At 49.9% G+C, this 12,979-nt stretch overlaps 5 protein-coding genes across 5 annotated transcripts; 3 read left to right on the top strand and 2 right to left on the bottom strand.

Moving 5' to 3' along the window:
• Positions 1–901: 901 nt before the first annotated feature.
• Positions 902–2,155, top strand: EsH8_X_000005 (NAD(P)/FAD-dependent oxidoreductase; the record flags this gene model as incomplete). The annotated part of the gene is made up of 1 exon (XM_083274093.1): positions 902–2,155. The coding sequence occupies one exon, from the start codon at positions 902–904 to the stop codon at positions 2,153–2,155; it is 1,254 nt and encodes a 417-aa protein (XP_083119485.1).
• A 561-nt stretch (positions 2,156–2,716) lies between these two features.
• On the top strand, positions 2,717–3,938 carry EsH8_X_000004 (BTB/POZ protein; the record flags this gene model as incomplete). Its single annotated transcript, XM_083274092.1, has 2 exons — positions 2,717–3,013; positions 3,063–3,938. 2 exons carry the CDS (start codon positions 2,717–2,719, stop codon positions 3,936–3,938), a joined length of 1,173 nt encoding a protein of 390 aa, XP_083119484.1.
• Positions 3,939–6,977: 3,039 nt separating this feature from the next.
• On the bottom strand, positions 6,978–8,698 carry EsH8_X_000003 (uncharacterized protein; the record flags this gene model as incomplete). Its single annotated transcript, XM_083274091.1, has 3 exons — positions 6,978–6,988; positions 7,052–8,378; positions 8,459–8,698. 3 exons carry the CDS (start codon positions 8,696–8,698, stop codon positions 6,978–6,980), a joined length of 1,578 nt encoding a protein of 525 aa, XP_083119483.1.
• A 2,272-nt stretch (positions 8,699–10,970) lies between these two features.
• On the top strand, positions 10,971–11,912 carry EsH8_X_000002 (uncharacterized protein; the record flags this gene model as incomplete). The annotated part of the gene is made up of 1 exon (XM_083274090.1): positions 10,971–11,912. One exon carries the CDS (start codon positions 10,971–10,973, stop codon positions 11,910–11,912), a length of 942 nt encoding a protein of 313 aa, XP_083119482.1.
• A 3-nt stretch (positions 11,913–11,915) lies between these two features.
• Positions 11,916–12,119, bottom strand: EsH8_X_000001 (uncharacterized protein; the record flags this gene model as incomplete). Its single annotated transcript, XM_083274089.1, has 1 exon — positions 11,916–12,119. One exon carries the CDS (start codon positions 12,117–12,119, stop codon positions 11,916–11,918), a length of 204 nt encoding a protein of 67 aa, XP_083119481.1.
• Between the last annotated feature and the right edge of the window lie 860 nt (positions 12,120–12,979).

The following is a 12,979-nucleotide window of genomic DNA, read 5'->3' as shown; positions in this document are numbered from 1 at the left end:
AACAGGATCGCAAGCGGTTTTCCAGTCGGTCCCCATATTCCGGGAACGGTTGCCAGGAAAGTCGCATTTCATAACGGCAGCTGAACCCTAGTCTTCGGCAGTGACTGCAGATGGGTCGCTGCTCTAGGGATTCTTGTTAGCCTCAGCAACGAAGTATAGTCTTGTTCGTGTGTGTACCGGGGCATTTGACCCGTCGTTCTAAATTGAAATGCTGGTTAGTTCACGTCTGGCAGTCTTTTGAACGTGAACAGTGCGACATCAACACACCTCGACACCTCCAGCATCCACTTCTCACGCGAAGATCCCCATTACGGCGTCTTCGGGCGGTTTGTTGTGATGAAAACATGGATGAGTTTGCGGGTGAAAAACTGTCAATGTTTTTGGTAACGAGATGCAACTCCACTGCATGCAAAGAGCACCAACAAATGTCCAAAAGATTCTGGACTGCATCAGCCAAAGGTGCTTGTTACGTCAACGCAACGGATAGGACGAGATGATAACGGAAATAAGAGATGGCAGGTCGAATCGACGGCATCATCCCAGTTGGCCAATCAGTACCCCGCAGATACCGGTACGGATGCCGCCCACGGTGGAGATAGGGACCGATTGGAGGGCGTCTGTGTCGGTGTCGGTGTGCCTGGGCCGATTGCAACACAGGGTCCAAATTAAAATCGAGTGCATCGAGTCGTGGGTTCCACTTCTCCGCCTCAACCGCAGTAGTTTTGCTTGGGGATCGCATGACTCCGACGCAACCCGCAGTCGGGTGGTATCCGACGTCGGAGGTGTTGCCCTCAGAAATGGGTATTCTCACAACTCAAAATAGGTAACCCATCTGTCAATACCGCCAAGTCTGGCCAATCCTTTTATTCCATGATCGCCTCGATTCCCGAGTATTCTGAAAATGTCGAGTCAGAAGCCATCAGTATTGATTATTGGTGCCGGTACATTTGGGCTGTCGACAGCCTACCACCTTACCCGCGCCGGCTACAAGTCCATCACAATACTCGAGAAAGGCACAACAGTACCGCCTGAGCTCTCAGCAGGAAACGATGTCAACAAGATTATTCGTGCAGAGTATGAAGACCCGTTTTACACCGAACTAGCCCTCCAGGCCATGGAAGAATGGACGAACAACCCGACGTTTTCCCCGCACTACCACCAGACCGGATATCTGCTGGCGAACTCGGCAGCGGCCCCCGAAAAGACTAGAAAGACGTTGGCAAAGTCTCTGCAGAGCATCAAGGCGCACCCGGCATGGGCGGACAAGATTGATGACATTGAAAGCCGCAGAGATATCTCCAAAGCTGCCCCCGCCTTTGATGGCCCGATGGAAGGATGGAAGGGTTATTTCAATCGCTTCGCTGGATATGCACACGCTGCAAATGCACTTAAAGCGACTTACGATTATGTAAAGAGTCAAGGCGTGGAAATTCATGCAGGCGATGAGGTTGTCGCCTTGGAATACGACGGCGTATGGTGTGTTGGTGCTCGGACGGCATCGGGAAAGTGTTTCACCGCGGACAAGACAATCCTGACGGTTGGTGCGTCGCTTGGAAATATCCTACCATCTGTTGGACGGCAAGTTACCGCCAAGGCTTGGAGCGTGCTTCATATTCAGCTTCGGCCAGATGAGGCCGAGAAGTTGAAAGGCATCCCGGTCACATACGCGCGCGACCTGGGTTTCTTTTTCGAGCCGGAGCCAGGCACCGGTATCCTAAAGTTTTCGCCCAGTGGCGGAGGGTATACCAATTACTCCCCTACGACTGGTCTTTCTGTACCTCCCGTCGACAACAACTTCGTGAGTGCATCAGACGAGCAAAAGATTCGCCAGCTCCTTCGAGAAACTCTCCCAGGTCTGGCAGAAAGGCCATTTATCAACAAGCATATCTGCTGGTGCGCCGATACTGCGGACTCTGATTATGTCATTGATGCAGTTTCTGGGAAGAAGGGGCTCTTCCTTGCGACTGGAGACTCAGGGCATGGATTCAAGATGTTGCCTGTGGTTGGGGAGTGGATCAAGACGCTAATCGAGGAGGGAGATCAGAGCATCCCGCGCTGGAGATGGAAGGAAGGGAGCGATGCCGGCAACAATGTCAGCTGGAGGGCAGGTGAAGTCTTGGATTTAAAGGATATCGGCTACAAATCTAAGTTGTAAACCATCCTCGTACTTCCGTTGGTCCCCCATTGGCACTGGCTGCTGAGATAGCATCAGGGATGCTGGCGAGTGTCGCCTTGAAGTCCTGAATCTTTCCTCCATCCTAAGGCCTCGCCGTAGCGTATTGGCTGTATTAAAGTAGGACATAGCCCCCTTGCATTCCTAGAACTCATTCGGCCTCCGCAATGGCGCGATGCTCGGATTTAAGAAGTTCACGGCGCAGGCATAAGAACTCGTCAGTTTCTTTCAAAGAGGGGACAGAGTCAACTTAGCCAGGCGGTGGTTCAGTTCAACACGCTAAAATGGATTTCCAGCGTATTTAGAGGGACATGTCAGCGGCTCTTGTTGACTACCACTTGAAAAATGGCGTTTTGACAATCTTCTTCCTGCAGACTACTGTAAAACCGGCCCGTCAAACTACGCTGACGGTCCGGCAACCTACTGAGGAAGAGTCTCCACTAACCCTTTTAAACCCCCGGTAGACTTCGCTGATTGCATCTCCTTTCATTTCCTTTTTCAAAGTTCACACCGACGCTCAGAAAACCGCGTCGAATTTTTAAGATGGCATCTGAAGCTCCCCCAGCTGAAGCTCCCTCGGCCGATGAATCATCCGCAGCTAGCGGCAGCAAAGGTCTGCCAGACCCCCTGGGGGAAGACAAATACCCCCCATGTGCGCCCTTCGATGCTGTCGACGATGTTCGCACGACTTCTATCTTCTCTGCGCTTTCTGGACTCTTTCTCTCTGAGAAGTATGCCGATATGAAAATCACCTGCAGTGGGCGCACTTTCAAAGCGCATCGAGCCATTGTTTGCTCCCAGTCTTCCTTCTTTGACAAGGCCTTTTCTTGCCCTTTCAAGGTACCAGTCCAATTCACTCATCGGAAATAGTCACCAACACAGAAAACAGGAAGCCGCCTCGGGAATTATCGACCTGCCAGACGATGATCCCGCCATCCTTCAGTTCCTGCTCCAATTTCTCTACACAGGAAACTACAATGATGGAGTCACGCCCACATTCGGAACACCGTCTGAAATATCGCTGTTGCGGCCTGATGAGGTTACTGACGAACTCAACGCAGCGACTGGGGTTGAGATACCCCACAGGCGACACAAAGTACCCAGACAGCTGGAAACCGGCTCAAGAAGACCTGGCCAATCGGCCGAGAATCAGGATAGCAGCGGCGACGAGACAACTAGTGTCCCCAATGATGGAAGTTACGTTCCCGATTCGGAGTATGACTCGGAATACAGCGAGAGACCACCGCCCACAGTTGAGCCAGAAGAGGAGTACAACGAGTTCTCTGGTGAGAACGTGGCCGACGAACATACGGAATCTCTAGATGATGTTCTCCACAAGAAGCTTTGGCCACCCGACTATAACGAGCACATGTGGGAGAAAAACGACGACATTATCGATCCAGTCAAGAAAGAACTTTCCAAGGCTCGGAAAGACTTGTTCCTCCATCTCCGTCTTTACATCATGGCCGACAAGTACGATGTACCCGCACTCAAGCTCCTGGCGCGAGAGCGCTTCTACCGATCGGCGGAGCAGACTTGGGAGGTTGCAGAGGAGTTCCCCGCCGTCGTGGATGAGTTGTACAGCAACACAAACGAAACCGAGTTCGCGATGCGCGAGATTGTATGCCGTTTGGTCGGAAATAGAGTGTTGGAGGGCCGCACGAGAGAGAGAATGGACTGGGTAATGAAGAAGCATGGCGAGTTCGCAGTCGGCGTTATGAACTATTACATCTTGTCGAGGGAGTGGAAGTTTACCTGGTCTTGACAGGGGTTGGCTCGTATTGCAAAATAAGATAACCCTAAAGAGTGTTTGAAAGCCAACCCATAACATTGGAAATGGCCATGGTAGCATAGTGATAACTATACAAGCTCTTAAAACCTTGAAAATATGCCTTGGAACGGATTCAAGATTCTTTATTCAAGGCCCGAGCACTAGAGATTGAGTTGGATCGAGAGCAACGAGTAGTTCGCAATATGTATGCTTGGGACATATGCGCCTAGATTACGGAACAACTCTCCCGTGCTGACATAACACTGCGCCGTAGCAGCACTGCCCATTGCTGAGAGCACCCGGCAGCCCCAGGGGTATGATTTGAAGTTTGTCTTATTGTGATCGCCACTGGCACGGCCTAATTAAGCAATAAGCTTTTTGATCTTGTCTTTCAGCCTCTTTCCTCGTTTTGACTAAGAGACAAGAGTGTGTTTCTCTTCGACCCCAGCAGATGATTGTTGCTTTCAACAACCGCCCGCACCAGGCAATGCCGGCAAGCTGCGTTGTGAACTCGGCCGCTTGAAGCCAACCAACCGCCTGTACCCCTGCAGCGTCAGGCAGCAGCCGTTGCCCCACATGTTGTGCCATGATGGAGCCAGAATAGGTTAGCTGATACGTACCTAGTGGGAAACGGTCGTGATCACCCCTTCTGTCCAGCCTCGTCCGTCCGCAAGGCACCTTGCTTCAACCTCACTTCAATCAAAAGAGACCAAATCGACACAACCTCTGACCATGGACACACTCGTCAGCAGCATGGCGGGAATCTTGACAATCTCGAACGGAACATATAACGTTGTAATGCCATCAGTAGCCAGCAAACGACTCTTTTGGACGCTCAACGGCCCTCTCGAGAGCGCAATTGTGACGACTACTTTAGCTACAGCTAGAAGCAGCCACACTAGCAGCCTAACGCCATAGTAGACCCACAAAATCAGAACCTTCCAGGTTTACAGTGTAAAAGCTACACAGGTACAGCCACGGTCGTTGGCCAGTCTCATCATGTGACCTAGCGAATCTAGAAATCTAGAGCGGATCCCCCTCAACGCGTCAGGTCGCATCCAACCTGGACGCGCGGGGTACCGGTAGGTCCGCTCTAGCGGAACACGGGCGCAACCACCCAGTACGTACTGCTAAGGCGTACTGCACCGAAAGTATAGGGAAGTGACGTTCGTGTGTAGAGATATTAAAGGTCGATGTCTCTAGATCACAAGTGCGGAAGATGATGTGCCGCACCTTTAGATACTCGCTGCAAGCCTTTCGGAGTACGTATACCTTCTTCGCTGTCACTATTCAGGAGGGTCACCTCATCCCTAAGACCGTCGTCGTCGCCGAAGCTTTAGTATCCTTAGGCATCCAGATGGTTGTAGGAGCATTATCTACAGGCTATTAGGCTTAGGAGTGATTTTAGGTGGCAACAAACTCCTGCTTTTACACAGCCTTAAAGCTGCTAATCACCAAGCAAGCGCCGATCGGAATAATACCAAGGCTGCAGCTATAACCGCCTTAATAATAGCTTCTAACGGCGAATTAAACCTAGGAATTAAGTCCGCAGCAGAGGTTGGCAAAGTCTTTAGGGGATACATCAAGCGCCATAAGGCTTTTAGTCATCCTTACAGCTTTATTAAGTCTATCCTGATAGAGAGCAAGGGTTTTATAAAAAAATGGTGGATTCTTTACAGCGATAGTGACTTTACCTGTAATATTTATAGCCCTTCCGGCCACCATCTAATGCTGATGGTGTGTTCTAATCTGGTAGAGACGGGCGGGTTGGCATGTAGAAACAAAAGCACCGGCAGTCGATTTAGCAACTTTGGTATTATGACCGAAACTGCTAAACACTAGAGCGGCAGTTGTAAAGGCCGCTTCCACAAGTATTACGCATAGCCAGGAGCCGACAGCGCACGAAACGGCGACTATAAGATGACCAAGACCGTGAATAGCGAGGCCAACTCCGTTGCAGACAAGCTCTAGTTCGTCAATTTCAACCGCAACATCTTCCGCAGCATCTTGCAGCCTGTGCTTAAAGCCTTAAAGAGTTACCCGTTAATACCCGTTAACTACAAGCCACCATCACGATGACCCAGCCAGCCCTCTATGCACCTATTTGACGCCCTAAGGCCCCACCACTGGGTTTTCTGCCCCAGGTTAGAAATCTAGATGTCCGACTGGGCTTATACAACAAGCTTTACAGTTTCAGCACGCTTTTATATCTTAATCTTCCCTATGATACACCATTACTAGTATAATTATATTCTAAAAGTGTAGCAGTATAGCCTTATAGCCGCGTTAATTAGCTCTTACTATTGCAGTCTTATACATGTTACTTGTGCTTTAGCGAGCACTATCAGGCTAGACTAGGCTAACAGAGCTTCCTAAGAAAACCAAGCCCAAGCAGCAGAGTACTTACCACACTTTTCATTTGGTGCGCTAGGAAGAAAAGCCTCTAGTTTAGAGAGCAACCATCAACCCTCAACCCTAACCCTAGTATTCTTCCACAATACCGGGTCTAATGGCGGCTAGGGATGGATAGATGCAAAAAACACCACAATACACCCAGCGACTGCCATGCACCCTAGGTTCCGCCTACTATAGAGTGACTTCCCATCTGCAGGGCAACAGAAGTGTTAATTTGCCTCCTAGAGATAGACCTAATCAGGCCTATTCTGAATAAACAATTGCACTTTCTAGGCCTTATGCGAAGGGTCGAGAGTTTGCCTTGTTGCTTAGTGGTCACCTCCACTACAGTCGCATGCATATACAAGTGAATTGGTAGAAGATCTCCAGGTTGCATAAAGAAAGGAGTATTGGTGTGATGGTGTCTAGTGATGTCTGATCAGGCTTATTCCGCTCTAATTAGACCTAAGTACACGCTGATAACTAAAGAAAAGACAAGATGGTTATGCAGTTAGGGGTAAAAGTAGCCCTGCTGTCTACATGCCCGCTGAGCCGCGTGGGTTGAACCCCGCCCCATTGTAATAGCTTTTAGACTTTGAATGTAAAATAGGTTTCCTTTTCAATGTTTATCTATATAGATTAAAGGCGCTCTAAAATATTTTAGTTGGTATTAAATCTACCTAAAAAGCTGTTAAGTAAGGATCTTAACGTACCCTGAATAATTTTCCAAGCGGCGGTGAATATCAACCTAGCAGGGGGTGTCCACATGAGAACTGCAGCAACCTGCCCAAAACCCCATCGATTCTCGTCGTCCTCAGGCATGCCTGAAAGCTGGTGTGCTTTTATTAGATCGTTGCGTGTAGACCATACATCAGAAATAGACCGAAACGTAACACTAATGTGAAGTGCAACTAGTGCCGCAATGTGGGAATACTTCGCTGTCTCTGTCATGTCAAGTCTCGCTAGAGCCATGCTTATACTTAACATCCTCTCTTTAGTCGAGCTTTTTGCAAAGATCCACACATAGAGTATCCAAAATACTAAAGGGAAGAGGATAAACTCTAGGAGCGCAGCATAAGAGTTGTCGGAAAAGATGTGGTTTAGAGGTGTGGTCGAATGAGGAGAGGATTGAAGAAACTCGAATACTGTTGATATACTCGGGAAGCCACGCATCTCCACACATGTAGAGCTTAGCTCGTTTAGAATACTAGCATGGAGCGTTGTTTCTTGTTGCAACCGTCCAACCGCTGCACATGTTATTGCTAAAAGCATAGCCCATGCGCAGAGCATCTGGGCAGATGGAAGGAGGAGCCGTAAACGCCAACCAGGGGATGTGTCTGGGTAGATGAGGAAGAAATGCAGGCTGAAGAAGCTGATGTAAAGCTGGTATCTCGATAGGCCAACCAAGATAGTTAACTCAGCATATAGAACATCCTCTTGATATATTCGTACTAGTGTTGCGACCATGATGGTTAAAGAAAGTGAAATACTGATTTGGTGTATTGATTCGCAAATTTGTAATAGTGACCGGATTATCAAGCTTGGAGGACAATATGAGGATAGTTGTCGAGCTTTATTAACCGACTCGTTTACATATTTTTCCAGTTCCTTGCGGCGTAGGCTTAAGGATCTTAATTCAGCTGCGTATTGAGGTTGAGCCTCTAAGTCGAAAGTTATGATTTGATTTGTAGCGTCGATAAAGTTGGTATAGATTTTGTCCAAGTTACCAACTATCCGATCTGTGTCGAGAGGCTGAGCTTCATCAAGGGCATTGCCTGTAATTTTGATTGTTTCCGACATGAGTAGGGTTAAGGGGTGGAGTCTATCCGCATTTTGGATTTTAGCCTTTAAAGGTAAGTTTTTGATGTCGGTTATTGACTGCTCAACGAGGGATTCAATCTGAGTCAACTTTGTTGAAATATAAGCTTTATCAGACGGTTTAGCCGTCCTCAAGTTTAGGTCAAGGTACAACCGAATAGCTTGGACGACAGCACTGGCTAAGATCACGCTTACTCCTTGTATAGCGTAGGATATCATAGCCTATAGTTGATAAGCATAGGTAATTTTCTAAAATGTCTAGAAAGGAAATTAATAAGTATGAAAGTGGTTAGGTTACTTACTCCAACTCCTGATACATCTGGGTTGCCAACGCCAAAGATGAGGGGGCATATTGACCCGCAGGTCTCAACTAGTTCAGATACATTGAAGTCGCCTTTGTTGTCGACAATGTGATTAACATATTTCTGATAATCTGAGAACTGGCACTGTGTTGAGTCAACTGTGCCTTTTGAATCGAGCTCTGCAATAACTAGTGCCGCGAAAAATGTAGCGTTAAGTAATAAAAAAGAAACGAAGTCCATTCTAAAGCGTAGGAATTACTAATCCTAAAGAAGAAGACGGACTCAAGCAAGGGTCCTAGTGGAGGAGCGACTTTTTTATGACCTGGTTGATTAGTCACAAGTCATGCCATTAAGCTAATGGTTGAGGCTATGGTGTGAAGGTCTTGTCTTTATAGCGGATCAGCTAGGAGGCCTCATATATACACCTTATCTGCTACAGCGCTAGTTAACCAATCAAGAAGCGGCCTCAGATACTATTAATAGATTTCCTATCTTATTGTTGTAATTAGTGCTATGATTTATTTTCTTTTGGTGCTCTAGCTTATCTCGCTACTGCATCCTGACGCCTGAAACAGCAAGTTGGCGGTTATCGGTCCTACCTTATAGGACCGCTTATCGTTTGTCGGTCCTTTTTATTATCACGAGACTTCCTGTAGTTCTTTCGTACCGATTGGGCAAAACCTAATCCCCCTATTCCTTTGCATACAGATACTTGTGTCGCCCGTGTCCTTGCCGCCGGGTGGGGCATCATGCTTGTTAACTTGTTAGGTCGTCACACGGTAATAGTGAAGATATAGCTGTTGGCAGCCCGGAGGTGGAATCTCCGGGCTCTGCTGCCGGCTTCTGCCCCTGACAACCCCGAGACCAACAACGAACCCCGGAGCCAGGCTTGCCGACAATTGAGCTCGCTTGATCGACCTGCCAGGAGACGTCAGTCATACTCTGATCCTCGACAAACGCCTCCGACCGACCTCTCCTCGCCAACTCCGGCGATCCAGTTTCCTTGCGAGCGCCCGACACCAGGCGACGGGTTCGTCATAGCCACGTGCTTCACATCGAACGAGCGAACAAGCATGGGTGTCAAGGTTGATCTGCAGGGCTGGGATCCGTCACAGCCACGTCCTTAATCAGCGAACGATTTCAAACGAACACGGGGGTCGGATGGATTGGTCTGCAGTGTGTTGGGACTGCGCTGCGCTGCGAGTTTCTTCGGCAGCCCTGCGCCTGAACATTGAAGACGAAAAGATGGATATCTACCCTTCCGGCTTGGGTCAGGAGGCCGAGAAGCTCGTGCACGAGGAGATGAATCTGTCAAGAATCAGATGGCGACGAACGAAGATAGATGGCGTCTAGCTGAGGTGACCTAAATCAACGGCTGCCTTCAACAGACTCGCCCTCTCAATTGTTAGACATGTCGTTTGCCTCGCTTCTCCTCTGTCCTCTGTCCAGCTACGCCCTCTGTCCAGCTACGCCCTCTGTCCAGCTAGGCCATCTGTCCGTCTCCTTCCTCCCAAAACCTCACCGACACTCTTCTCACCACGACCGACCGAGACAGATCAACCAGCTCATCCCCCGGCGATTCGTCACCTCTCCGCCTCTTTGAACCAACCTGCAGTCTGGTGGGGTCCGCTCTACAAGTGCCTGCTCTGCTGGACCAAGCAAACGCTTGGCCTGCATGAACCTGCGTCAATGCAGCCTTCTGTGCCGCTCCACATCTCACGAACCGCTCTCCTCCGGTCTGGCCAACGCTCTCCCTTCGTTTGCCAACGTGCCCCAACTCTCGTCTTCTGCCATCCACACCTTCTCTCGCCTAGCGGCCGCAGCCTGCTGGATCACAGCTTCGACATACCTTCACTACGAGTCAACCACAGCGACCCACTGGGGAGTACTGCCTTCCTCACAGGCGGCGCTCCTCTCGCACCCTTCTTGAAGAAGCCGTGAGGTTGAAGTGCTACAACCCTGCGCGGGAGTTACTATTCTCTTTCTCTCATTCTGTCCTGCCATCATGTGTCAAGGCAACACCGCCACGGTGATATTGCGCCCTGCTTGTGCTCTTGACTACTTTTTCGTTTGACCTGACTGGATAATCCCAGGTTATTGAGAACGTGAATCTCGCCCATCATCGAGTTGGCAACATAGGGCAGATCAAGTGGTGCCCTCAGGCAACCCACCAGCTCGACACCCGCCGCACCTGGCACTACGTCGAGTTTAACAGCTTGTTCACGAAGCTTAACTGCGTCCATGACAACAGCCACTACCAAGCTCTCGTGGACCCTCGCATCCAGCGCAAACTGCACAGCCTTATTGAAGAGTTGGTGCGGAACAACACCCTCCAGCAAGGCGCCATACGCACTGTCGTCTGGCCCCTGTGGACACATGCTTGGACGCTGCCGTCATGGACTGAAGACATTACACCGCCGTCACTCGTCGTCATAGGAGAAGCACACCAACAGTCAGAGGTTCCGAGGCACCAGTCGCGGCTTGAGATGATACGGCTGATGTGGCGTCTCTAATGCCAATGGAGACTTCGTTTTGGGGTCCCCAGTATCAAAGAGCTTCTTCTCCCTTGCAGTTGTCGGGTGGCTTGTCCACGTCCACCTTCGCCCCAACTTTCCAAGCCCCTGCTCTACCCCAGTCTTCGAGGGGAACAAATCGACCATCAAGCGGCTTCTCAACATCGACCTATAAGCCAACACTTCGCGTTCCATCAACACCTCCACCAGCTCGGCCGAGCAAATCCGCAAAGAGGACGAGTTCGCCGTCAAGCAGCCTGTCTGCATCGACCTTTGTGCCGATGCTGCATCTCCCAGCCCCCAAGCATCATCCCCCCTCAAGCGGCTTGTCGACGTCTACCTTCTGGCCAACGCTGCAACTCCCGTCTCCCAAGCGTGGTATTGCCGCCTCGCGCTTCAACTCTCACCCGGCACCCGAGCTTTATGATGGGCGGGCGTCTATCCATCCGTCAGAGTCTGCAAGCGTCGTTCACCTCTCTCGGCGACGTCTGGCACACAGCACTGGCGGTTCCAGCGGAGTACGTCAGTGGTTAGTCAAAAACTCCCCTCTGGTTCCTACAAGATCGCCGCCGCCGCTGCCGCCGCCACCGCCGCCATCAACCCGGCCTGATTCGCCGCCGTCTCGTACTACTTCTCAGGCTGCCCCGGTTGGCGCGCTGCCTTGTCCACCAGAATCACCACTGCCTAGGGAGCTGCCCCCTAGGTATAATGGCAATACAGCCCATTTTGACCAGCTTGAAGCAAGCCGCGATCGTCTTGACGGACTCATCGCCAGCATCATAGAAATCCAGTTAGCCATCATTTCTAAGCGCGAGCTTAGCATGATCAATGTTTTAGGATCAATCCAACGCGCCATCGTGACAGGCCAGCGGATGAACAGCGTACAACCACTTGTACAGGAGCTAGACTCGCTCTACAGGGTACAAGCATGTGAGATGTAGCAGCTAGGCTAGGCCATATCTAATAACCAGGGCTTTCGGGGCAGACGGGAGCTGTTGGACCGGCTTAGAGAGGCTCGGCTGGGCGTCGTCGAGTTGCAGGACGCCCTCGCCGTTAGTGATGACGATGTAGTAGCCAGGGCTGAGGTTGTGGGTGACGGCAAGGGCGGCACTGGAGATGTGCACATGTTGACGCAGCAATTGGACCATCTCGTCATGAATGGCTCTTAGGCAGCTGCCAAACCTTGATAACCAGCTAGCAGACTTTTTATCCTTGGAGCGTAGGAGAAGTGTTGGGTTGGTCATGTTCAATTCACACAAAATTACGACATGAACCTTGTACGTATCAAGAATTTAACCCCAAGATTGGAATCCGTGTTGAGTGTTTTCATAGAGCAGGCATTCTTATGGCATATGTGAACGGAGGAAGAGAACCTACTCCGTCATGCAGGTACCCGTCTCTAGCAATATGCCAAACCCTGGTCTCGTGGCACTTTTCCATCCTCATAGCACTCACCTCCTTCCTGCTACTACCTAAATATAGTATCTTTTTTATACTAAAGTTAGTTATTTTTCAAATCATACAAGGGGATAAGCGGAAGAATTCCTTTGCGTACGTGGTGTTACAGTCAGATATCCGACAGCAGTGTTTCTGCTAACAGGTAGCTGAGGTCGATACTCGATAATAGTAAGGTAAGTCTTGTCGGTAATCTTGCTGGTCTGTTGAGGTCTGGTGATCAGTTAGGCGTCTCAAGGTGCAGGTAGCTTTACAATAGAAAAGTAATCTAAGAGTCACTTATGATAGAGTGAATAACGAATTTGATTGCTGGAGAGCTATGGAGTCTGTCTTGGAGCCTGTCCAAGCCCATCCTATATACAAGTCCGGTTGTTCCTTTAAGGTGCTCATGATCGGCCCTTTTGGTGGTGAGCGCTTATTTTCTTATCTTATCTACACGTGACCTGTTCTATAGCTCTTCCGTTCCGGGTGATCTAACGTGTTCCCCGTGTGTCCTGCATATATCCTGTCTTGTAGCCGCCAGGCGCTAGTAGGTCAGCCCTGGTTGTGTTAT

The sequence above is a fragment of the Colletotrichum jinshuiense genome, chromosome 10 (genome assembly GCF_051148585.1).
Source record: "Colletotrichum jinshuiense chromosome 10, complete sequence".
Taxonomy (NCBI): Eukaryota; Fungi; Ascomycota; class Sordariomycetes; order Glomerellales; family Glomerellaceae; genus Colletotrichum; species Colletotrichum jinshuiense.
This window is presented reverse-complemented; position numbering and strand designations above follow the sequence as displayed.